A 23,650-nucleotide genomic window follows, 5' to 3' on the forward strand; every position below is an offset into this window, starting at 1 on the left:
TTATCTTTCTCAAGCATGCCAATCTAAGTTACTATTGGCTATTTCTCTTATGAAGATCAAATCACTATTTTACTTCCTGTCTGCCCTAACCTCTATTATAAATCCTAACATTTGTGTTTTTAAGAAAGCTTTCTTTTTCACTACACTTCTGAGACTTTCATTTCCTTCCTCTGTGACTTCTTATTTTCAACTATCTTTATCTAAAGATACTGTCACATTTAAGAACCCAGTGAACTGAACCCAATTTCAGTCATTTTCCATGTTTTCAGTCTGTAAAAATGATGACCACACACAGATTTGCTCCATATTTTTGCTCTTTGAAATTGATTACATGATTACAGTTATTGATGACGGAAAAGTCTGCTCTAAAATACCTGAGGAGTGGGCAGTAATTCTCATGTGTCTAACAAGATAGACTTGTTCCCATGCAGCATAAATTCCTGATGAAAACTTAGTGCTAAAATAGATGCTGGACATAAATGATTATTATGCACTAAGTGGAAATCTAGTACAGTATTTAAAATAGACTAAACTATAGTAGGTGGCAATAATATATAGTCCACTAGGATAAAAAGAGCAATATATAGAGTAAAGAACAACATGTCCATCTAATGCATTGATAATATCAAATAAAGGTTTGTAGATATTTTTAATTATAAGATGGAGTAATCTCAGAGGCGATGATATTAAGGTAAATTCTATGTTAACATGGAATCATAACACAGCTGACAGAATTGATAGTTGGAGAATGAGGGGGAAACTTCCATAGATCCATTTCATCCAACATGCTGGTGAGTTTGGGTCTTTGCTGAAATCAGTGCAAAATATAGGAATACAATTTCTTTTCTCTCTTTTCATTTTTCTTTAAATTAGAAGACTCAAACTTCAGTAGTTTCTATTTCTGTTTAAAAAAATCTTACACTCATGAATAGGTTATCTATACATTCATTAGTTTGATGAAATAATTTACACTTAGAACAAAGATTCCCAGAAATTATGTGAAATAGGACAACTCTAGAAACACAAAATGAAGCTCACAAGTATTGGACCAGGCAGCATTCTGTCCATGGTAACAGTGGGTGTAAATTGACGAACTAGTTGGTTTTTTGCTGCTGATGGTGGATTCCAAAAAATTGTTTTCCCGGTTTCAGACACATTTGCTTGTAATTTCTCTGAATCTAATAAAGAAGGAAATTGTTATTTGTTGTAACTGAATTCACTTAGGCCTTGCATGCCCTTTACATTTTGCAACCTGAATGCCTTCTCCATCACCACAAATACACAGAAAATAACTAATCAGCATAATTACATTTATAATAATGACACTGATTCATAAGGCACTGGATATCTAGTTGTATATGGCTCATACTTCTGGCATAAAATGTAAATTCTTGTATTTGCATTGAAAGCTATGCTTATAGGTAATGGAGTCAAGCAATAATATAGTACCAAACTTTACTCCACCTCTGTGACTGTCTAACTAAACACCCATGGGCAACTTAAATTAACAGCAGTATCTGCACTTCACAACAAGACTTGCCTGTGGGCAGTTTGCCATCAAGACAAATAGAACTCAGCTCTTTTCCAAAGGGTTGTTCTCTCGAATTAACTCTTGGGACAGTACATGCTTGGTACAGCTGAGGAACAGAGCCACGACGGAAATATGATGTCACCAAAGTTTTTTGTTCCTTATCATGTCTTTTCTTAACATCTGAGGAGAAAATGAGATCATTACATGGAACGTGTAATTTCTACAGTTCTTTTAAAAAACCAAATTTCCATTGCATTAAGTCTCTGTTCTACTGGGTTAGTCATCCTATAGTGTCTATATATTCTTTCCAATACTTTACACTGTTACCAATCTTACAGAGATGTCTCTAAGACAGGATGTAGTGTTCTCTATGACATGATCTAGTGTGAATACTGAGAAGATGATGCTCTGTAAGTCACATTGCATCATAAGATAATTGACGTCCAATTGAACAATTTCCCTGAACTCTGTACAGGCAGGTGCTTCAGTAGTTATATCTGTTTTCATAGCCACCTTCACTTTTATTCACATCAATCAGTTTTCTATCGTCTTCAAATGTCATAGTGAAGCTCTTTGCATCCTGAGTTTTCTTGTTGTGCTTGAAGAACCATTGTTAAACGTCTCTCATCAGTAGTATGTCCCCTTCATGCAAATGTATATATGACTATTTTATCCAATTCTGGACCCTGGTTTTAACTGTGTAAGTTCAAATCTGAGATCAAAGTTTAGTTTTCTCTTCTAAGACTTATTTTCAAAACTTGGACCACAATGAAATGTTATATATGCTACTTAAAACAAAAGCATTCAGAATAAACAAAGGAGTCATATAACAAAATATAAAATAAACAGTCTTTGTGAGTGTAGAACATACACGCTATTTGTCTAAAACAGAATAGTCAGGCCTGAAAACACAAGTAACATGATACAAACTGAATAAGATGTATGAGGTTTCTTTTGTGTGTTGTATGTATGTGTTCAAATCCACATGAATTTATCTGTGTGTGTATGTGTGTATATGCACACACAACAAATTTGTATAAAAACAAAAACGTAAAAACTATAAAGGGGGTACATTTGAGTAAAGAGGAAAATAATAAAATTACACTATTATTTTTTTAAATCCAAAACTCAACTTTAAAAGCCCCATTCCTTAATTATCACATCTATTTGAAATCCAGACAAAGGTGTAGAAGAAACAAGGTACTGAAGTTAAATCAGGATCAGATAAACCCTCTAAATTGTACCATAACCCCTAAATAAATAGAAGCAGTCATTAATAGTCTCCCAAGCAAATTAAGTCTAGGACCAGATGGGTTTGGTACAGAAATCTATCAGACTTTCAAGGAAGACCTAATACCAATATTCTTCAAAATATTCCACAAAATAGAAACAGAAAGAACACCACCCAAATAGTTCTATGAATTGACAATTATGCTTATAACTAAACCACACAAATACCCAACAATGAAACAGAACTTCAGACCAATTTATGTCATGAATATTGAATCAAAAATACTCAATAAAATTCTCACAAATCAAATCCAAGAACACATGAAAACAATTATGCATCATAGTCAAGTAGACTTCATCCTAGGGACTCAAGGATGGTTCAGTATATAGAAACCCATTGATGTAATTGACTATATAAACAACCTCAAAGAAAAAAATCCACATGATCATTTCATGAGATGCTGAGAAAGCATTTGACAAAATACAATACCCCTTCATGATAAAAGTCTTGGAAAGAACATGAATTCGAGTCCCATACCTAAACATAGTAAAAGGAATATACAGCAAACCAGTAGCCAACATCAAACTAAATGGAGATAAACTTGAAGCAATCCCATTAAAATCAGGGACTAGACAAGGCTGCCCACTCTTTCCCTACATACTAAATACAGTACTTGAAGTCCTAGCCAGAGCAATTAGACAGCAAAAAGAAGTCAAAGAGATACCCACTAGAAAGGAAGAAATTAAAAAAAAAACTCTACTTGCAGATGATATAATAGTATACTTAAGTGACCCCAAAAATTCCACCAGTGAACTCCTCAACCTGATAAACAACTTCAGCAAAGTGGCTGCATATAACATTAACTCAAATAAATCATTAGCCTTCCTCCACTCAAAGGAGAAACAGACTGATAAAGAAATTAGGGATATGACACCCTTCACAATAGTCACAAATAAAAATACCTTAGTGTGACTCTAATAATAACACCATTATTTTTCCAGGCAATAGCATAATTGCATTTTTGTTCTGTATGACAAAAACTTAAAGTCTCTAAAGACATGCCCCAACATATAACAAGGACACCTTTCCCACTTTGTTCATAGCAGCCTTATTTTCAATAAACAGAAGCTAGAAAGAAGCCAGATGTCCTTCAACAGAGGAAAGGATACAGAAAATGTGGTGCATTTACACAATGGAGTACTATATAGTTACTAAAATATTACTTCATGAAATTCTTACAAAAATGGATGCAAGTAGAAAATATCATACTGAGTAAGGTAATCCAGTCACAAAAAACACACATAATATACACTCACTAATAAAGTAATGTTAGTCCAGAAGCTGGGAATACTCAAAATACAATTCAAAGACAATCTGAAACTCCAGAAGAAGGAAGAACAAAGTATGGATGGGTAATTTGGTTCTTCTTAGAAGGGAGAACCAAATAATCATGGGAGGAGACACAGACACAAAGTGTAGAGCACAGACTGAAGGAAAAGGCATCCAGAGATTGCAACACCTGGGGATCAAAGCCATATAAAGTTACTAGATCCAAACACAATTGTGGATGCTAAGAAGTGCTTGCTGACAGGAACCTGATATAGCTGTCTCCTGAGAGGCTCTGAAAAAGCCTGATAAATTACAGAGGTGGATGCTCACAGCCAGCCATTGGGCTGAGCAGAGTCTTCAGTGGAGAAGTTAGAGAAAGGACTGAAGGAGCCAAAGGGGTTTGCAATCCTATAGGAAGAACAACAAAATGAGCCAACCAGAGTCCCAAGAGCTCCCGGGACTGAATCACCAAACAAAGAGTACGCATGGAGCAACTCATGGCTCCAGGTGGATATGTAGCAGAGGATGGCTTTGTTGGACATCAATGGGAGGGGAGGCTCCTGTTCTGGTGAAGGCTTCATGCCCCAGTGTATGAGAAAGCCAGTACGAACACGTGGTAGTGGGTATGTGGGGGGACACCCTCATAGAAGCAAGAAGAGAAGAGTGAAATAAGGTATTTTCAAAGAGGATAACATTTGAAATGTAAATGAAGAAAATAGTGGATTAAAAAAAGAAAACTAGAGTCTGGCCCAAGAGACTAACGTTATTTTTACTTTAGTCTGAAAAAGATGATCTTCAATTCCATACATATAACTTTCCTGTTTCTCTTGCAATACAATAGCTTAAATGCAGTTCTTAGGTCCTTTTCTGCTTTGATCATGAAACTAAGGGAAATCATATTCTAATGGGAGAAAAGATGTGTGCAGACAGACTCATGTGCATATAGTGTCTGGGCATACCAGCTTATGTTGACTATCTATCTAGAACAAATATAATGTTCTTCCTATAATCAAGCTTTATATAACAATATAGAGATCTCAGGCTAGACTTGGGCCATATTGTTTTGTTTGCGGTTTGTTTTCTACAGTGCCCCTTCCTCAAGCAAGAAAATGACAACATGCATTGGTATTTTGTGCCAAATTGAGACGGGAACTGAGCTGGTACTTGAAGGAAGGTGGAGGACTCACTTTGCTGCTGGCTTGTAGGTGAGTACGTTAAGGCAGGCTTTAAGATGAATTGCCCCTGTGCATCCAAGTATATGTCGTTCACAAGCAGCCCAGGCAAGGTGAGAAAAGCAGGGAACATTTTTGAGTTCCTTCTATTGAAGTTAGTTTGAAGGTTGTTCAGTATAATATCATGTAGACACTCCTGGCCTATAAGAAGAAAATAAGAGTATGAATTAAATCTAGTAATAATGAGTGGGCAAACCTTCCAATGGGATTTAGCATGCACTGCTCTGCTTTGTGTCTCATTCTTCTTCTGGACAATGTAGACTGTATACTCTAAGCATTAGTAGACTTACAGAGATATTATCATAAAGGAAGAATGTATAAGCTGAAAACCCTAAAATCGAGGAGATAATTTTCAATTTATCACTTTATTTATATCTACCAGAGCACTTTGTTTGGCAGATTTTGCTGTGTTCTGTTCTAACAGTATTAAGACCTGCCTGTTGTAGTCTTAATATCAATAAGATGTTTACATCATGAGAAATTTAGTTTACTTGTCTAGCTTTATATTAATCAATTTAAATAATTCCCACTGCATATATGTCTTCATATCATTTGGAGCATAGAACTCTATAAGTAAATCTATTAGCCATAGAAAGCACTTCTCTGTCCAATACTTTTTTTCTGTCATGATGACAACCACATTTATAGAGAGTCCATTTCCATTCACAGTATGAGGACAGGGTTTCTTGGAATCAGTGAAGTGGAATGGCCTCTGCTTCCTCCCATTGCTGTTCTCCTTCACAATGGTCAGGGTGATGCTTTATGCTCTAGAAAATACATGAGCCCTTCTGGACACACAACAGTTTCTTAGTACTCCAGTTGGAGACATGGACCTGGAAGAATGTGGTCTAATAATGAGATAGGATGAATGTGCATGCAATAGACACCTTTTTTCATCACATCAGATAATTTATAAACTGAAGGTTAAGAAGAGTCACCAGAGGAATGTGTACAATTCCAAAGCTGGATAAACAAATCGTGTTTCTTCATAGAGCCATATGAACAATAACAGATGAAGTAAACTCTCTCCTATCTGCTACACCTTGGGAGGGCATGCAAGCACATTTAAAGAACAATTCAGTGTCTTTAAGGAAACTGCAATTTAAGACATTTTTCTTTTGTGTGTGTGTGTGTGTGTGTGTTTGAAGATTTCTCACAAGCAGTAAGAATAATTCCTTTCTCACAACAGCACTTTTAGACTATTCCAACATCTCACAAGCAGTAAGAATAATTCCTTTCTCACAACAGCACTTTTAGACTATTCCAACAAACAGTTAGCTCTGGGCCAGAACTACAAATACAAAATTGGAATTAAATCAATGTTCTTAATGTGCTCTCCCCTGTTTTAAGTTATTTCTTCTCTAACAAAATGTCAAAAGAGTATGTGCTGTGTGATAGACATGGTTTTCTAGGGAGTATGAACCCTTGGCTTTGTCCAGTTCTGATGAATCACCAATATGATTAAAGTCTTGATTTGCCTTTGTTTCTGACACTTATGGAAGGTCAGTGCTACAATGAGAGCAAGATTTAAAGGAATATTGAGATGAAAGGACTCCAGATCCTTCCCAGTGATCAATGGGAAAAAATATAGACATGAGGGATACTTACTAGCATATGGCCTGTGGGTTGAAATACATTTAAAATCATGCTGAGAAACTAAGAAGAGCTTTAAGTTCTTGGGATTTCTGAAGCATCCATGATGAACAAAGCTCTTCCAAACCTTAAAATATTATCAATTTGTCACATTTCACTCCATAAATTTATTTTAAATGTCTGCATTTATCTTTTCATGGACTGAGTACTGCTATTGTGTCCACCTTATAAAAAGTAAAAAGACAAGATGATTTTGGCAGATTCCTATACTTTCAGCACTCATTTGATTGAAATAGTGAGGGTTTAGAGTTCTTTACTTGCCAGGACTCAATAGCAATACTCTGTAGCATGAAGGAAAATAAAGTCCAATGAGTGGGTTTAGGGTCTAGTTCATTAAAGCCCTGAAAATAAATATTGAGGACAACCAAAAGTATTGGTTTTGGATTCCTTCAAATGATCAAGAATATCCCCACAGATTCTTTTCAAGATACATGAGAAAATTTTGAATAACAATATTCTCTCATCTCCAAAAGACATTGTTACTGTCACTTGTCTGAAGGTCACCTTATGCATTAGAGCTTCATGTTTCCGTTAGCTTTTAAAAGATCAACTTTGCAAGCACTCTTGATGATCTCACAATTTAAATCTTATCCAAATGCTTCTGATAATTTTATTACTATTATTTATTTGGCAATAATATAGTTAGGGAGAAATTTAAAAACTGCATTAGAAGGAATGGCAGGTGATTCAATCAGGAAGTCTGCAATAATCTGATAATAATCTCTCATTCAATGGGGGAATTACTGGTCAAAGGAAGATGTGAACTGAATATTTCACATGGACTCAGAGATATGTATATATATATCTCTGAGTTATGAAACACATTGTTTCATTATGAAACAGAATCTACATAGTTTAGAATGAACAGAATTATTTTTAAAGTTTCCAAATTTCTTACTGCTTATGAAAAACCTTCACACACACACACAAGAAAAAAAGGCTTGTGGCTAAAGTTTCCTTAAAGACAGTGAGTTGTTCTTTGAACCTGTTCTCATTTTAATTTTAGACTTGTTTCTGGTTGTAACTGTTTGGCTCCAATGTACATCTTTGTATCATTCTGAGCCTGATACCTGAGCAGGTCAGAACAGGGAGTTTGATCTCCTGAAACTGGAGTTATGGATGACTATTAGCTATTACCTGGGTGTTGGAAATCACTGAAAATTTTCTTCTACTCGTAGGATTTTCTGTAATGATCACCAAATGATTTTTTTCAGTTATTTTCTTCAGAAACAATATATACCAAGTTTTGTTTTTTCTCTTTTTAGGAAAATTAGGTTTCTCAAAAAAAACATAGAATTTCAGTTATTTCTTTTTTGCTAGACCTACGACTCTTTCATAATGACATGTTATCATGTGCCAGAAAGCTGTATTAAAATTATTAATTATGAATATAATAAATGAAAAACTATTTAGTTATTTTGCTTTAGTGTGTACTTATATTTAAGACTAAATAATGAAAACATTGAGACTTGAGGCTTAGATTACTGAACTCAGCTGGTCCTTCCTTAGATTTTCCTGTTACTTACCATGGAGTAATCTTGGAGCTTCCCATTGGCCAGGACAGAACCACAGTTGGTATTCTTCAATGTACTGGGAGCCAAAAAGAACCAACCGTCACAAATAATCTGACAGTAGAATCTTGAAGAATCTAGTGGTTTCATTTCTTACAATTTCAAGCTCTCTAGCAGGGAAATTACTAGAACCAGTATTAATGGCATGTGTTCTGACCACGGGTTTGAGACATCAGGACTAATTTCAGAGAAAACCCTTGGTTTCTCTGAGGAAACCTTGGTCTATTGCACAGTAGAATAATTGCATTCTGCCATCAAGAGTAACAAAGAAATTATAAAATTACTTGCATAGATCTCTCCAGTCTGTCAGTAGAATATTGAAGGTTGACTTGGCTTGAGCACACCCTAGTACCCACAGAGTCATATACTCCCAGTGATTATGCTGACTTGATAAAGAACATTTGAAAGCTATGGTTGCTTCAGCAACAGGAGAAAAATACACAAAAACAGAGAAGCTTTGAAGGTGCCTAGGATTACACACAACTTTTGGTTTTCATTCAGAGATAAGCAGCCTGTAGAAAGGACGAAGGTGTGTCTAATTTGGAAAATAGGCCAGATACTGGAAAGAAGTTCCACAACATTATTATTGCACACCAAGTAATGGATCCATTCAAAACATTCATATAAATAGAACGTTCTGTTGAAGTATTTAGAAGCTGCTGACCCCTGTGGTTGCATTAGGGATAGGCTGAAAGAAGCTGAGGAGGATGACCCTGTAGGAGGACCAGCAGTCTCACTCAATCTGGATCCCTGGGATCTCTCAAACACTTGACCACCAAAACGCAGCATAGACTAGCAAATATGAGGCCCCCAACACATGTACTGCAGAGGATTGCCGGGTCTGTGTTCAATCAGTGATGATACTCTTAACCCTCAAGAGACTGGAGGCCATAGTGTGTTTTGAGGTCAGGTTGGGTGGCAGATGAGGGGTGGGGACATCCTCAGGGAGACAGGAGTGTCAGGAAAAGGTATAGGATGTTGAACAGAATGAGTGAGGGTGGATGCGGGCTCGGCAGTCATCAATGAAATATGGAGTACAAAAAAACCTAAATAATAAATGAAAAGAAAGAAATGGTTAGCAACCTTCAGGAGTGACTAAAGTGATAATATGCTCTAACTGGTGTTATCATTAATTGTACTTTCTTGCTGATTCATGATTAAATCAATAAAATTGTCCCATAGAGTTCTTAAGTATTACACTAGGGGATAAAAGTCCACTCAATCAGACACTCTTACCTACACCCACCAAAACACACAAGGAGAGGAAATAGTGAGTCAGAGAAAGAGTGATAGAGACAGAGAAACAGAACGACACTCAGAGAGTCATCATAGAAACTCACAGGAAGTGATAGAGAGCAACATACACATGTTCAATAAACACATATACACACACAAAGACAGAGACAGAGAGACAGAGAGACACACTCACACAGAAAGTCAGAAATAGACAGAGATACAGATGCACATTTAAAACAGAAAGACCAAATATACAGACATGTATGCAGAGAGAAAGAACATATACAAAAATCTTTATTATAGATTTAAAAGTAACAACACCACACTAGAACATGCACACTTACACCTTGATGCACAGAGAAATGAAAACATGAAGGAATGAGAGAGGAAAGGATTTATATACAATGAAGGAAATCAATGAAATTTTAATGAAGAGAAAGTAAGAAAAAAATGAGAAGAAAGAAAGAGAGAAAAAATCTTGTTGTCTCTAAGGTTGGCATCTTTTAAATTATTGTGTGTGCATATGACCAATTAATCTCACTTTGTTAGGATGCATCTTTAGTGTCTAGTAACAGTAAAAATATAGCTCAATATCCTTGGGCTATGAGTTTAATTTCTATGAAATCGCAGCAAGAAATTTAAGAAAAAATCCCTGTAAAGATTATTATTATATCTTAGATACCAAAAAGATTGTAAAATATGATTTGTAAATTTATCATGATTAAGTTTTATATGTATTATTTATTTGCATACACACTTGCACATACCTCAAAAACAAAATTCAAGTTTAACTCAAAGTAACTTGAAAATAACTTACAGGCACTCTAATCATTGGTAGTAGCTTCTTCATTATATCATTCACCGTATCTCTGGTTGTTGCTGGTACACATAAAGGCTATGAAAAGTACAGAGAAGCATGGTATAAAATAACTTTGAACCTCATGATTACAAAATTAGTGTCTAATCATACTATAATCTAAAGTGTGTAATGGCAACTCTAATACAGAAGAAACAATTAGTTTTATGCCCTTGAGTTAAATCGGAAAGACTGTCAGTCTACCATATTAATCACAAAATTAACTATGTGGGTACTTGGAATTCAAACATAACTGTAACAGGTTATGTATAATAAAGGATTACTTAGTAGCCATGGGTGCAGGAGCACAGAATCCTGGTTTTTTTCTTGAATTATGGCCATGGAAAGCATGGAGGGTGGTTAACACAGAGCAAAACCCTTTGCTTCCTCTCCATCCAGACTTCATCATTTTACACCTTTTCATTCATACACAGCATGAGCTCAGTTCTAGGAAAATCAGGACAAATAGCAGCTGCACTTAAAAAAATCAAAGAAGCCAAAAACAAACAAAAATAAAAAATTTTAAACAAAACAAACAAAAGATGAGTGAGTACTCTCTTTTATACAGTGAGTGAGTGAGTACATGCTTTTATACAGTGCGTGAGTACATGCTTTTATACAGTTAGATAATATACAGATATACAGCACTGAAATAAGTAATGGTGATAGAACTAGGAACCCGAAATAAATATTTTAGAATTACTCCATCACTTAATACTGCCAAGAACAAGCAAAGTGCTTGTATTATTAGCTCTCTACCACCTCTCACATTTAAAAATTGCTCCAGAGACCTAGGAAAACATCAAGAAGAAAATAGCATGAAAACAAATGATAAGATTCTGAGAAGATACCACTGATAGACTGGAATTCTAATACATTACCAAAGTGTATGACAGTGAGTAGATAGGTATATCTTTATGAAGTTAGTTTCTACAGTATCAGCTATTTGCCATAAGCATTGTAAGTTTCTCAGAAACAATCCTTTATGTAAGAATCATGACACAGTGCTGCCTCCCCACTATCTATAAACAATCTTGACGCAAGACCAAAGGAAACCACTTCATAAGCCATCTCTTTCACAGAGTTTTCTTTAGTGTCTTCTAACTGCTGGGCATAACCTATTACCCTGAAAATAATTGTGTGTGTGTGTGTGTGTGTGTGTGTGTGTGTGTGTGTGTGCGCAGGTGTGTGTTTTGCTGTATATTTCTCCAAGACTCTACTTGAAATTTATGAACAAGGACATCTCATACTACCTGATTTTATATCTTGCTATTCATAGAGTAACAATTAGGCAAAATATCTTAGAATGTGTATGAACAGCTCTGTTCTTGTAGTTTTAATGTAAACACGAAGGAACCAATGTGCACATCTGCTCAGAATGTAGTCATCTAAAGGTGAAAACATAGCTCATGATTCAGAAATCACATATTCTAGAAGAACACAGTCGAACACCACATACATGAGCACACATACACATGCATGAACACACACACACACACTGACACACACAAATGGAGCATAATACATTAAAGCTTCTGATATTTTGTTGAGTATCTGAAAACTTCTGTAAAATTTAAAAACAACAAAGTATTATTATAAAAAACCACACAGGAGGTAGAGAAATAATTCACATAGATTTTAATTCACATATTGTGAAATACTGTGTTATCAGAGAATTTCAAATATATTAAGATCTACTAATATTTGCAAAGATGTTACATTTCTTTTTGATGCTGATGTTGTTTATAAAACAGAAACATTTCAGAGACAGACTTTTTAACCAAAATAGTTCTAAAAATAATGTTTTTAAAGTATGAAAATGAAAGACAGATGGGTTTTTTAACATGTTAAAATATTTCTTGACTCATGGTGAACCAGGGATATGTAAGTAATTCTCAGAAGATCAGTCTTATGATAGATCACATGTTCCTACTATGAGGAAAAAAATTAGTAATTGTTCAATGATACAAAAATGTTTACTGTATAAAAAAGGAAGTATACACTCAGATAAAAATCCTGTAACTATTGAATTTATATATTAATAAACAATGTCAAAGAGTGGGGTTTTGCTATCGATAAGGTATGAATTTCAAAACATATTACTTAAAACCATCAGGGCCTGTAGAAAAATGCTGTCCTCCAGCCATGACATAGGCATTGACTCATGAAAACAGTGTAGTTAATTGTTATCTCTACAATATTAGGTAAAAAACTCAATATTTTACATATTTGTATTTGAAGTCAAGAATAGTAGAAGACATGAACAACTTACGGAGAAGTTTGGGGATATCTTAGGATTCATGCAGGTGAGTAGGCAGTGGATTTCTATAATTATATGAAATTATCAAATAAAGATGATTCTAAAATCATCTCCATCTATGTTTTAAAATATCAAGAGAGTCTGAGAAATCTACGTTCACTCCTAAAAATAATTTAAAGAAGTAAAATTGCAAGGACAAGAAATCCATAAGTAAGAATAATAAAAATATTTTCCTAATTCATCCGAAGGAAAAAAAATACAGGATTATCTTAAGTGTAATGAAATACAGGGATGATTCAAAGAACTCTTAAACCTAAAGGGCCAAACTGTAAACAAAATACCAAAGAAAACCACCAAAAACTGGCAAATACATGAGTGATCATTACTGAATAATCACTAGGAACCTGTAGAAAGAAAAGTGATGGAGGATATTTATTCAAATTAGAATGTTTTCATGTCCTGAAAACATCTCTTCAAGAACAAAAGGGAATTAAACATAGCATCTCATGAAGAAAGGCTGAAAAGTGTCTATTACCAATCTTCAGAAATTCAGAAAATGTTTTCAACAATTAAGGCAGGATAAAATATGAAAGCACTAGAGTTGTGGGTGAAAATAAGTAAAAATGTTTCCTTTAAGGAGTTGGATCTAAGTCACAGCAGTGTTGTAACACACCAGAGAAACTGCTCATGTACAATGAGCATTTGCCACAGCTGACATCAAGCAGCAGAGGCAAGAGAACACTTCCCTAAAGGACTATCTGCTCTTCTTTGCTTCTCTCTCCTGAAGACAGATCTAGTTCAGCCAAGCTAGTGAGTGTTCTCCTAATTTATCTCACTGGATAGAACTTTACACTACACTTTTCTCTTTAAGTAGTGATCTTATAACCTAGAAAAATGTGCAAAAGATGCCCCACCATGCCACAGGGGTCAGTGTTCCACTATGTTCATAGCAGACTTATTTGTGATAGGCAGAAGCTGGAAACAACCCAGATGTCACACTAGAGAAGAAAGGATCCAGAAACTGTGCTTCATTTCCTGTTACTCAGCTATTAAGAAGGAGGACATCCTGAGTTTTGCATTCAAATGGATTGAGCTAGAAAATATCAATCAGAAGTGAGGTAACTCAGACCCAAAAGGACAAGCATGGTATGTTTTCACTAATGATCATATATTAGTCAGAAGAAAGAAAGAAAGAAAGAAAGAAAGAAAGAAAGAAAGAAAGAAAGAAAGAAAGAGAAAGAAAGAAAGAAAGAAAGATAGATAGATAGATAGATAGATAGATAGATAGATAGATAGATAGATAGATAGATAGAATGTACCAAATACCCATGATACAGTCCACATATCTCAATAATGTCAACAAGCTAAAGGACCCAAGTGAGGATTCCTCAGTCCCACTTGGGAGGGAAAAAAGCAATCTCAGGTGGGAAGGAAGAGAGGGACCTGGGAAAGAAAGTGTGCAGGGGTGGAAGATCCTATGGGGGGAAGAAGGGACCAGATTTGGTACTGGGCAAGGGAAAAGGACTGAAGCCCTGAGGGCTAACAGAAAGAATGGAAACAGTCAGCCCAAGGAGGTAGGAAGTACTGGGGATCCTCCAAAATGCACCAGAGACCTGGAAGGTGAAAGACTCCCAGGACTCTAAGGGAGGGACCTTAGATGAAATGCCCAACAGTAGGGAGATGGAATGTAGAGAGCCCGCCTCCAGCAGGAAGACAGGGCATCAAGAGAGGGAGGGGGTTGTCATCCCACAGTCAAACTCTGACCCATATATGTTCCTCTCTGAAAGAACTGCAGGGATAGAAACGGAAAGAAACCTAAGGAAAAGAAGGCCCAGCAACAGGCCCAAGGTAGGATCTAGCTCAAGGGAGGTTCCAAGGCCTGACACTATTACTGAGGCCATGGAACACTCACAAAAATGTATGTAGCATGACCACACTGCAGATGACCCAACAAGCAGCAGACAAGAGCCAGATGCAGATATTTACACCCAACCAATAGACAGAAGCTGCTGATCACTGTGGTTGAATTAAGAAAAGGCTGGAAGAAGCTGAAGAGGAGGGGACCCCTGTGGGAGGACCAGAAATCTCAATTAATCTGAACCCCTGAGAACTCACAAACACTAAACCACCAACCATGCAGCATATACTAGCTGATATGAAGACCCCAACACATATACAGTAGAGGACTCCTGGGAATGGGTCAGTCAGAGAAGTCCCACACAACCCTCAAGAGACTGTAGACCCCAGGGAGTTTAGAGGCTTGACTGGGTGTGGGTATGTGTGGTGGAGACATCCTCATGGAGACAGGAGATGGGGAGGAGTTATGGGATGTGGAAGAGTTAGAGGGTGGACAGGGGGAATGAAATCTGGAATTTAAAATGTAAATAAATGATGAAAAAGAAAAGAGTATAAAGATCAAATTCTGTGGTGATCATTATACACATCTTGGTAAATTGAGTGCAATTTCAAAAGTGATATGTTCAAATATTGACTCTAGGTACTTATTATACCCATTAGCATTTATAAAAGTCAGAGAGATGGTGATCCTCTGGGCTACATTCTGTTCTGCTTTACAGTAGGAATGGTCTTCAACGCTCTGCATGCTGCATAACATTTAAATTTATGATCTGCACTAAAGCCAATAGTGAAAATGGAACAATGATATAAGTATTAGAAAAAATAGGCAAGTATTTAATAGCCCTGTGTGTAACTCAATGATAAAATTACTATGTAGTACGTGTGAGGTCATGAGATATATTCTAAGCTCTGTACACACCTATGAACACACACCAATGGTAAGTTAATAAAAATATTTCTAAACAGAAGATACAAGAAAATGTATCCATATGCCTAGAACATTCAACTAAATAAGAGGATCAAGAACCATGATTATGTACTGGGCCTTCCAGAGCAGGTGTCAGGATGCACAGTAAGAGACATCCTGAAGGAGCAGAGGACAGAGGTACAGAGATAAAAAGTTATGATCCATGTGGATGTGGGGAGGAAATTAATTCTTGATAATATTTTGCTTTGCTTAAGATTGTTTATGGTTATCTTATATAATTATTTGATTAATCAGAAATATTAAATAAATGATACTTGAACAACATATACGTTAATATATAAGAAATAAGAACTTGGGATAAAGCAGGTTAATTTTAATAATAATAATCCTTGGCTTGGAAATGTATGCTGTTGCAATTACCTGACTCAATTTTCAGTCCTTTAAGAAAAAATATTTACTTTTTTTATCTTGCTCTATAATGTGGATCAAAATTGCTTCATATTTCTTTCTACATTTCACATATAAAAGACACAAGTCTACATGCCATACACTTACAGCTTTTCCATATACATAAATTCTTACTATCTCTCCCCTCCACCCTCTTCTTCTGTTTCCATCTCCATTACTCTACAAACTGCCTCTCTCTGCTAGTCATGAACTTGAAATATCAGTTTTGACTTCCACATACACTGTCACAGGTTGGGATGTTCTCGGTGAATATCTGCAGTGAGAATGTTTTCTTGATACCCTTCTTGGCTTTATCAATGGCTCTGCTCAAATGCAATAAAAACACAAAACATAGTAAAATTAATTTGTTAGTAGTTTCTTTTAAGCTAATCACTGTCAATATTTTATAAGTACCAATTTAGTGTTAAATACAGGACAATCAGTTTAGCAATATGCATTATTGGATTAGGGATCATTTAAAAATGTTTCAGAACCAAAACCTCAGTCAGGTAATAGCACATTGATCTAGGAAGCACAGCATGTCATCAGAACTTTTTGTTTGCAAGGTTGTTGTCATCCTGACTACATCTGGAATGAGCTACAATCCAGAAATGGAGGGCACACCTGTAATCCAAACCTTGAGGCTGGAAGACACAGGCTTTTGACTTGGACCCTGACATGGAGATCTTGAGGCAAAGGTGCCATGAATTGCTTAGGCCCAGGCAAGATAGAATTGGCACACCTACCCATGGGATTAATATCCCAGAAGACTGAGGGAAGTGGATCTCTGAGTGCAAGGTCTGCCTGGAACAAAGCAAGGTCCCAATCTAGGCATGGTGGTACACATATCTGAGCCACACCGTCTGATGGAGGTCTACATAAGGACATTGACAGAAGGCAGACTCACTCTTCTTTGCCTGACTGCAGTTACTGCCAGCACATCTGTTGATATCTACTTCTTCAGGATTCCAGTTTATACAGGAGATCAGGTGAAACAAACTAGCCTCATGGACTGAAAAACTACTAGATTTTTTGATTTCTCATTCATAGCTGCCCAATGTTGGGTTGGTTGCACTAGAGAATGTAAGTCATTACAGTAAATTCCCTTAAATCTGCTTGACCTCAAAAGAGAAAGTAGCAGATGCTTTGGATGCACACGGTAGAGTAACATCTATGAAATGGAATTTAAAGTAAGACTGAAGAGTACTATTTACTCCAATAGAAAGAGGAGACAATGAATACAGAACTTCCTCAAAATTAAATAAAATATGCAATAGACAGGAGACTCGAAAGCAGTATCCAGTGATCATCTAATCAACAACATACTTGGAGACAGGCTACCAAATATAATTTTAAGAAAGAAATAAAGCACAAACTGCAATTCCCATATCAGTTACAGAATTAAAGTATAATCACAAGTAAAATACCTTTTCAGAAAACAATACCATTGATCTTTCTCGTCTTTCGAACTGTAATGTTAAAAGAGATAAACAGGATTAGAGAGTTGAGAATGATATGATTATTTCACATGAAAATTATAAAAATTATTATGAGCCAATGGCCACCATGAGGGTACGGGGTAGATGGCATTCCCCACATGACTGCCCTTCTGAATGACATGTTTCATGGAACATTTGTATGACAGGAAGTTGAATATACTGTGGAAGATAGTTGGGAATGTCAAGACTTGACCATCTTCTAAGAGCTGTGTGATTATGCCTGGGCCAGCAATTACTCCTAGCATCGGTTTCATATATATAAAAGGATAGTTAGTTGTTGAACATAGGTAGGAGTGGAGGTTCTTGGTTCTGTGAAGGCTGGATGCCTGAGTGTGGGGGAATATGAAGGCAGGGAGGTGGGTTGGTGCACATCCTCATAGAAGCAGAAGGAAGGGGGATAGGATAGGGGTTTTCTGAGTGGGGGAGAAATGGGGAAAGGGGATAATATCTAAAATATAAAAAACATTCCAAAAAATTAATTCAAATATAAAGGTGTATACCACCAAAAATAGAGGAAAAGGAAAAAGTCCAGTGGTCTCTTAATGTGAGGACATATTCACACAGAAATGTACCATGATTCATAGAAGACAGGAGATCCTAGAAACTAGTACTTCATCTGTGTATCATCACATTAAATCTCCTGGTATAAATTAATAAGACCACCACTATTCTACTTTAGCATGTAATACTCTCAATTAAGATATATTAAAGATGAACTCACAATGCTAACATTTTATAACTGCAAATTCTATGTGGAATCAGTTAGAACTCATTGATATTTGACACAATCACAGTGTCTTATAGTCATCAACATTATCTTGTAGTTCAATGTTTTTCTTATCCAAACAGCAACCCTTACCCAATGCACTACTACTCTTCCCCATGTTCACAACCCTATGTCAGGTATAGTTTTTCCATCTGTAAATTATGTGTACATTGTTTCCTTACCCTGAAAATAATTATCCATGCTGCAAAATCTTTCATTCACAGAACTTTCTTCTCCCCTTTTCCATGGTTCAAACATCTCTAACTCAACCTGATTTTCTATGGAGAAATCATTCCTGCCCAAAGACTGGCACATTCTTGTTTGTGCCATTAACTGTTCCCCACTCTATCCTCCAGGTGCAACCAGTTTTATCAGAAGGGTGGCTCATGCTTCTACCCCTCAACCTACACACACAAACATACACAGACACATATATACATAACTTATTGAATGTCAGTAAAATAAAAAGTGATGTAATTGCAAGAAAACATATTGTCACATGGTGATATTTAGGGGTTGGTTCTGATGCTGTGATCAGGAATCACTGCATGTGAACACTGAAGGTAATGATTTCCAATTGGGGAATACTCTAGAACCATCAAATACGAGAAGAATTTGAGTTGGCAACCTGTATACAATCAGACTAAAATGGATTTGTATTTTGCAAACATTCTGGTTAATTGGTTTAAACTGTGAATTATGAAGGATTAACTGGCCTTCAATTTACATAGCTATCCTAATGTGAATACAGGTCCAAACTGTAGGTCTTACCGAAAGATGACATAAAAATTTCCAGTGGGCCAAGATATGTAAAGGGTCTTGGAACTACAGTTTTCCTTTCTTCTGACAAGGAACACATCATCCAAGGCCCACAGGTTATTCAGTGGGAATATACATTTTATCTTAAACTTCTTCCTTTTCCTAGAAAGAGAAGCAAGTATAACTGTTAGTTTGATTTGCATTGTAGTTGTAATCGCTTGTAGAAATACCCAGTTCTTCCTGCCCCAGAGCAGAACAGGACTCCTTCATTTTATCACTCAGGCACAGTTCAAACCATGGTAGATGGAATTCAACAAATTATGTGTTGAAAGAAGTTACTGGATACAAGATTCCCAATGCACACAAATTGACATAGCCTGATTGATCTTGGACGAGAGAATGTGAATGACTAATCTATGAATATATATTGTGTATGCATATGTGTATATACATATGGCAGTTTTAGAACGCCATGTGTTTCAAGATTTCTTTCATCAGTTTTGTTTAGTAGTAACCAGTTTGCTTTATTTCCTTAATTTCCATAAAAATATTAGTTAAGATTATATATTTTAATTAATTACGTTTAATAATCTTTCCAAAATAAACAATATTGAAATATTGCCTGACTGAATAAAATTCATGTTCCACATCCTTCTCTGTATATTACAGTGATTGATCAGGGTTGGCAGCCAAATTTACCAAATTGGTAGCAGGAGAGCACATTAAATAATTCTCTTTTTAAAATTATGTCTAAAACATTTGTCAAAACTATTGAGAAACTTGTAGGGGGTGTCCACCAAACCTAAACCATGGTAGAGGAAAGAGAAGTTGCAATCCTGGAGAAATAAATTGTAATCTTTTTTAAAAATGAAGTAAAAGGACATAGGTTATTTTTGTACAAAAAGGCCTAAGTAAAGTGTAGCCTCTCAAAGTAAGGAATGCATGCTGCATATACTCACAGGTTGCTAGACACAACCAGAACATCATTAAATAAGGATAGATATCTTTTCTTCCTTTCGTTGTAGCTCTTGATTTCCACAGGGCCTTGGCACAGCAAGGTTCGATGCATTTGTTCCATGTCACCCTTAACAAGTTATTTCTATATCGAAAATATAGGATACTCCTGGTACAGGTCTGCACCTGACAGAACAAGATTTAGTGGATAAGTTATAAGACCAATGTTCATACTATATTTTGAAGAGTTCATGATATTAAAATGCAGTAAAGTTGAAAAAAATCTGAGAAATATTATAGCAACATTTATAATGATAGCAGTTAACATATGATATACATGTATGAAATTAAAAAATGAGTAAAAACGGACTAATTGTAACTTGTAACAAATGATATCCTACTGAAAAAATATATACACACACACACACACGTCTTTTCTTTTATTGGCCTATATATCTGTTTCCTTAACTAATTTCCTCTTAAAGTGATTGTCCCTTCTCCAAACTGTTTTGAATGATGAAAACTTAGAAATCTACAGGTGGTGTACATTGTCTTTTCAAGGTGTATTTGGATTAATCTAAACAATTCAAGCCAAAGACTTCTGATGTTCAGTTGAGCTGTCAAAACTGTTATAAAAAACTCGATCTTGGTCAAATCAGCAAAACAAACAAAGAAACAATCAAACCAACCCTTCAGCTCTCAAAAATATATGTGAAGTTGGTTTTGTCCAGAATAAAGGGTCATTTCATTGACTCTTGCCTGTGGCTCCTGTACGGATATCATCATGGATTCTGGGCAGTAAAAACACTTGTACATTTTTAAGTCTCCACCTAGATTTCTGTACCTCTCCAAACCTCTCTATCTCCTGTGCTATGCTAACTATACAGTCTCCTCCATCTTTATGAGTGCAAAGTTTCTCCTACTCAAGTTATCCCCATTTTCTCTCCTGATATTCTTCCTTCTCTAATACCCAGACTTGGCCATAGCAAATCTGTTTCTTTTTTGTCTCTACTCAGAACTCTTCCACCTGCCTCTGAACATGATTCTTCTCATATCCCTAATAAAATTCTCCCCTGTGATACTGGAGTGGCAAATCTTCTGGTGGTTTCTTTAATGTGACCTGCTCAAATAAATGGTATATTTATGATAGACATTTTCTTTAAGGGAATATAATTCTGGCAGAAACATGTTATATCTTTCAAACAATATGTACAGACGCACCATATCTTTTAATTGGAAAGCATTTAGGATTCCTGTGAATCAAAATGTCAAAGAGATATATCTGCCAACAGTTGTCATTAATACTTCAAACAATAATGTAAAACATATGACAAAAAATACCAACTCAATTTCACAATAAGCAAAATTGAAAGCAAATGAACATGTGTGGAAAGTAGATCCTGTCTATTGGAATTAATATTCAAATCCTTGGAAAGATTCCAAAGAACACAATATGTATTAGAAACTATGACAATCTGAAGAAAGCAAGCAAGTTATTAGATTTTGAATGTACCAAAAAAGTCTGACCAATTGTTTTTTAAATCTCTGTGGTCATGTGATTAAAACAATTGGGTTGCATATAAAATAATCCTCACTTATAAGTTGGGCAGATTTTTTAAGATTTATAAAATCCCTTCGCCTGTATGCTCAAAGCATACCTCTCCTCGCAGAATAATTTTTTTAGAGAAGACTGGTACTGAATATTTCTACAATCACTACGTATTCAAGAAACCATTGCTGAGTTGAGAGTTAGCTCATATGATCTGTAGAAATGAAGAAAGAACATTAACCGATATGATTAGTCTATTATGAGAATCTAATTAGTTATAAAATACCTTTTCTGGGCAGCCTGGAAGGGAGAACCTTTTAATAGACCTGAATTTTTTTATTCTTTTAGTCTTTCTTCCTCTTTCACTGAAAGATTTTTATTTATATTTTATTTATTTATATTTCAAATGTTATCCACTTTCCCGATTCCATCTCCCCCCTTAACCTCCTATCCTATCCCTCCTCCTCCTTTTTTGCTTTTAGATCATTATAACTACATGCAAGTATTAAGGTCAGTTCTAGGTTGAGGAAGTAGCTATATAATAGATGCAAATAGTCAAGGAGCATGCAAGACAATAAACCCAGATAGTAAAAGAACAAACAGGACAATAAACAGATGGACTTGAAATTTTATTTTGCTTTCCTACTCCTGAACACCAAACTGGTGACTGCATTTGGTAGACAAACCACCAAAGTCTGGGGGCTCTGTAGTAATTAGGCTGTAGGTCCATTGTGACATCAATAGTCTAAGGCTCATGCCATCTGACAAAGTGACACATGCATTTCCTTTCCTTATACTTAGTGGCTTTAAAAGTTTTTCTAGCAATTGTTGAACTGTAAGTTTTTGTAAGGAATAACGTTTTCACAACCATGTAGAGTATGAAAGTCATATAGGTGAGAGATCAAATATAGAGAAGGATAATAAATCAATAGACAAGTACATTCATAGATACTCTTTGGGTGGTTTCTTTACTGTACTCTGCTCATATAATTCAAGCACTAAAACATATATTAAGTGAATATCATGCTGCCCAAAACATATATCTTTCAATTAATATGTAGAGAGACACCACCTATTGCCTAAAAGCAGTTAAGACCCATGAGATTCAAGGAGTCAGGAGGAACAGCAGGCAATGGTTATCATCACTCACATTCCACAATAATGTAAAGATGTTTACAAAAATAATACCAACTCAGTTTCATGATATCGAAAAATAAATGAATATGTTTTGAAACCGATTCCTTTCGACATGAATGAACATTAAAATATTGAAAACTTAAAAAAACCCACAACATATCTAGGAAAAAATAACAATTTTCTGAAAACCACAGAGTTCATAGACTCTAGGTTGAAGTCTGACCAGTTTACATCAAAAGTTTGTGTTCATAGTAGGTAAAAACAATTAAATAGTCTAGACAACAATCATCTTTCATGTGCAAGATAGGTATTGTTTGAAGACTTATAGAAAACTTTCTCCTGGAGGCTCAAAGCATACCACCCTTTACCTGACAACTCTGTTTTTTTTAGAATATTGGTACTAAAAATTTCTAATGAATAAGTTTTTATTAAGACACTGCTGAGGTAAAAGTTAGTTCACATATTCTGAAGGAATCACGATAGAACACTTCTTGATTCCATTAGACTATCATAATAATCAAGTTAGTTATTGTATACATACCTTTACAGTGGAGCCTACAATCGAAAACCAATCAATGGACTTGAAATTATCGCTTTCCTTCTAGGCACTAAAAACCAAAGTGAACACTGCAGTTGGTAAACCAACCACTGAAGTCTGAGGAGTCTTTGGGAGTCAGGGTGGCAGGTCATTGTGATGTCAAGATTCAAAGGCTCATGCTATAGTTGACAAAGTGACAAGTGCATTTCATGTCCTTCAATATTTTGGTTTTAAAAACATATTCTTTTAACAATTGTTGACCCATAGGCATTTTTATTAAATAATAGATTTTCACAAAAGTATGTGTGATATGATAG

General features: G+C 35.6%; 1 protein-coding gene across 1 annotated transcript in view; it reads right to left on the reverse strand.

Annotated features, from left to right (window-relative positions):
- The window catches only part of LOC143436015 (rho GTPase-activating protein 20-like), a 29,045-nt gene extending 5,600 nt beyond the window's left edge, over positions 1–23,445 (reverse strand). Inside the window, exons 1-10 of the mRNA XM_076919831.1 lie at positions 23,337–23,445; positions 20,115–20,295; positions 19,168–19,317; positions 17,559–17,600; positions 16,373–16,454; positions 10,601–10,678; positions 8,503–9,593; positions 5,279–5,464; positions 1,541–1,711; positions 1,039–1,178 (exon numbers count right to left, since the gene is read on the reverse strand). Of these exons, the coding sequence (XP_076775946.1) occupies positions 1,039–1,178; positions 1,541–1,711; positions 5,279–5,396 (429 nt within the window). The 5' untranslated portion in view covers positions 5,397–5,464; positions 8,503–9,593; positions 10,601–10,678; ... (3 more) ...; positions 20,115–20,295; positions 23,337–23,445. The remainder of the gene's footprint in view (positions 1–1,038; positions 1,179–1,540; positions 1,712–5,278; positions 5,465–8,502; positions 9,594–10,600; positions 10,679–16,372; positions 16,455–17,558; positions 17,601–19,167; positions 19,318–20,114; positions 20,296–23,336) is intronic.
- Between the last annotated feature and the right edge of the window lie 205 nt (positions 23,446–23,650).

The sequence above is a fragment of the Arvicanthis niloticus genome, chromosome 22, assembly GCF_011762505.2.
Source record: "Arvicanthis niloticus isolate mArvNil1 chromosome 22, mArvNil1.pat.X, whole genome shotgun sequence".
Lineage (NCBI taxonomy): Eukaryota > Metazoa > Chordata > Mammalia > Rodentia > Muridae > Arvicanthis > Arvicanthis niloticus.